The 3,717-nt window shown below is 37.2% G+C and overlaps 1 protein-coding gene across 1 annotated transcript in view; it reads left to right on the forward strand.

Moving 5' to 3' along the window:
* Window positions 1-704, forward strand: part of LOC111089068 (gamma-1-syntrophin-like) — a 15,176-nt gene extending 14,472 nt beyond the window's left edge. The window contains exon 6 of the mRNA XM_022400815.1: window positions 696-704. Within this exon, the coding sequence (XP_022256523.1) occupies window positions 696-704 (9 nt within the window). The remainder of the gene's footprint in view (window positions 1-695) is intronic.
* Window positions 705-3,717: the final 3,013 nt, after the last annotated feature.

A 3,717-nucleotide genomic window follows, 5' to 3' on the forward strand; every position in this document is an offset into this window, starting at 1 on the left:
GGCATAATTGGATCTGTGGTACGACTCTGGGGGGGGTTCTGAGTCTGCAATTGAGGGCAATTCTCAACATCTAGTAGAGACTTTAGATTCGCATTTTCCTGTGCCTACTTTTTGTCTGTTGGATTTTTGCCCCCCTATGGGTCAGTGGTAAGTTTGCGGACTCACAACGCTGGGGTTTGATTCCCTAGAGTGGATGTGGCAGATGGCCTGAAGTTGCTTTGCTCTTTCAAAATGTTGTTCCAATGAATGATAATCACCACAATCTTTATATTGACCTATGAAAAACGAAAAGGAGGCCACTTTGGGAAAAGATGCCTTTGATTTGGTTTTATTCTGTTTGTTCTTCAAATGTTTGATGTTTGGGTTTTTTCTGGTTGCTTTTGAGCCTGCAACTTACTTGATGGCTGAAATGTCTGGGAGCAAATTTTTAGTTTTTTTTCTCCATACATGGATATTGTGGTTCATGCTGGAAGGTTTACTTCTTAGTTATATGAAGGAACAGTTAGGCCTTATCCGACACGTTGTTGGAACTTCGAATTTCAGGGTTCTGAGGTGGAATTTGTATTTCACCTATATAGGTCTATGTCCCCTGATGTGACAGAGTAAGTCTATGGACTGTGAGTTTTATTTGGGAACTCGGGATTGGCATGTACTTTTAAGGAAACTAGTAATGAAGATGTGCAATTTTTATATAGAGTTTGTAGGTTGGTGGAGAATTTGGAGGAAATTATAATTAAAGTTGAAGCAATAGATAAAGAGAAGTGTAGACTGTGGGAAATGGCAGCAGGATTTCAGGAGGAGCTTAAGCTTTTACATGTAAGGGAAACATCAGCTAACAATGACTCTCAGGAAGTTAGAAAGAGTACTAAATGAGTAAAAAGTAGTGAATTGAGTTATAATGAGCCTATTCTGTTGAGCAACAAATTTCAGGCCTTTGGCTTCTGCAAATGAGGAACTATTGGAGGGAATGAAAACAAAAAGGTCAGAGAAGGATGTGGAAGATAAGGAGGTTATAGTTATAGGTGAATCCTTGACAAGGTATATGGATAGAATAGTCTGTGTGGTAAATAGGGAGAAAAAAATCAGATTATGCTACCCAGAGGCCAGGAGCTATAATAATGGGGACTAGCAGAGATGCAGTTTTTGTGGTGAATGTAGGGGCTAATGGAGTAGGAAAAGGTAGGTCAAAGGAGCTAATTGGTAAGTACAAGGGGTTGATAAGGGCATTTAACGAAAATGGGCCATAACTTAATTCTGTAACTACTTATATACTCATTTCCTATGCTAAACTTTTCTTTGCTTCTTATTCTTTTTGTATTTAGTTTTTTCCTGGTTCTCACCACTGTATAGTCCTAGTTTAAAACTTCCCTTATAGCTAAGTTAATAGCCTTAGCAAACAAGCCAGCCCCTACTCTATTTAAATGTAAACCACCTATTCCAAAAAGCTGCCTTCCTCCACTGAACTCATCCCATAAGTCCAAACAGCCAATTTGCTCATCCTTACATATTAACCTAAGCCTAGTATTTAGCCCTAATTACCTACTTATAACTTCATCCCTACAGTTATATCTGGGCAGTATCCCAGATAAGGATAGGCTTAATTGTTACTATTGTAATGCTAGAAGTATAAGAAATAAAATTGATGACCTTAGAGCACTGGTAGGAATAGAGGATTTTGATATAATAGGAATAACTGAAACATGGTTAAAGGTAAATGATTTTGATGACAGAAATTTCTTTTAAATACAGGGGTACAGGCTATTTAATAGGGATAGAGTATTAAAGATGGGGGGATTGGCTTTATATGTGAGTTACATCTTGTTGAGGATATCAAAGATAATAGCAAGGAGATTGAATCCATTTGTGTTTCTATTAGTGGATATACAGGGAAAAGGCTTTTAGTGAGAATTTGTTACAGACCACCGATGTTTGGGAATGCATCACTCTATGGCTACAGGTTGGGATCCAATCAAAAGTATATATATATATAACGTTGTGGTCCAATTGCTCTAGTCACCAACGTAGGATATAGGGACCAAGAACCCTTAATTTCAACCTCAAGTATTAGTGGAACCTCGATTATCTGGTTGGGGCTGGCCTATAGTGATGATCATTCATGTATAATTCCATCCTTGATACAGAAACTAAGTTCAGGGTGAAGAGCATACCTGTTCTGGATGTAATGGGGCTCCCCCACTTGGGTACCACTCTTATCTTGGTACACTCACGATTTACGCAGACACTTTCTGTATGGATAATTCCCTCATTGGTCTTTCCACCTTCTCAATGTGGGATTCTAGCTATAAGTGACAGCTGAGGTAAGTATGTTTTGTAAAATAACATTTTCCGAAATTGACAATGTATTTTCAAAAATACTTACCTCTGCTAACATTCTTCTGCCCTTCCTCCCCACTAAGAGCCAGTGTTAGAGACTAAGATGATATCAGTCTCGAAAAAATGATAAAAATATCTGAATGAGGTGCTTATATACAGTACCAGGATAGAGAGTGCATTGATGTAGGTGGAGAGTATCACAAGACAATTATTGGCAAGGTCAGTTGAGTTGGGTATAAAAGTGTGGAGCAAGTGAGAAAAAATCACACTAATGCTTAGATGGACAAAGAAGAAACCCTGGAGGTCGAGTAATAGCTATAAGTGTCAACAAAGGTAAGTATTATATGTAATACATTGTCAGTTTAGGTAAGTGTTAACTTTAAGCATTGTAAGCCTGCAGAGTTACAACTGAGCCACTGGAAGACATTAACTACACTACATATACTGATTTGTTGGATGTAATTAATCACCTTTCAGTATAATTACATCCAACACATCAGTACATGTACTGTAGTTCAACCTACAAGATCACCTTTCAGTATGTAGTTCAACCTACAAGCAGTATAATTACATCCAACACATCAGTACATGTACTGTAGTTCAACTTACAAGATCACCTTTCAGTATAATTACATCCAACACATCAGTACATGTACAAAGGTGATCTTGTTCATGTACTGTAGTTCAACCCAGTATAATTACATCCAACACATCAGTACATGTACTGTAGTTCAACTTACAAGATCACCTTTCAGTATAATTACATCCAACACATCAGTACATGTACTCTTGTAGGTTGAACTACAGTACATGTACTGATTTGTTGGATGTAACTATACTGAAAGGTGTTGTAGGTTGAACTACATTACATGTACTGATGTGTTGGATGTAATTATACTGAAATGTGATCTTGTAGGTTGAACTACATTACATGTACTGATGTGTTGGATGTAATTATACTGAAAGGTGATCTTGTAGGTTGAACTACATTACATGTACTGATGTGTTGGATGTAATTATACTGCAAGATCACCTTGTAGGTTGAACTACATTACATGCACTGATTTGTTGGATGTAATTATACTGAAATGTGATCTTGTAGGTTGAACTACATTACATGCACTGATGTGTTGGATGTAATTATACTGAAAGGTGTTCTTGTAGGTTGAACTACATTACATGTACTGATGTGTTGGATGTAATAATACTGAAAGGTGATCTTGTAGGTTGAACTACATTACATGTACTGATGTGTTGGATGTAATTATACTGAAAGGTGATCTTGTAGGTTGAACTACATTACATGTACTGATGTGTTGGATGTAATTATACTGAAAGGTGATCTTGTAGGTTGAACTACATTACATGTACTGATGTGTTGGA

This window comes from Limulus polyphemus, unplaced genomic scaffold (assembly GCF_000517525.1).
Source record: "Limulus polyphemus unplaced genomic scaffold, Limulus_polyphemus-2.1.2 Scaffold5163, whole genome shotgun sequence".
In the NCBI taxonomy this organism is placed as follows: Eukaryota; Metazoa; Arthropoda; class Merostomata; order Xiphosura; family Limulidae; genus Limulus; species Limulus polyphemus.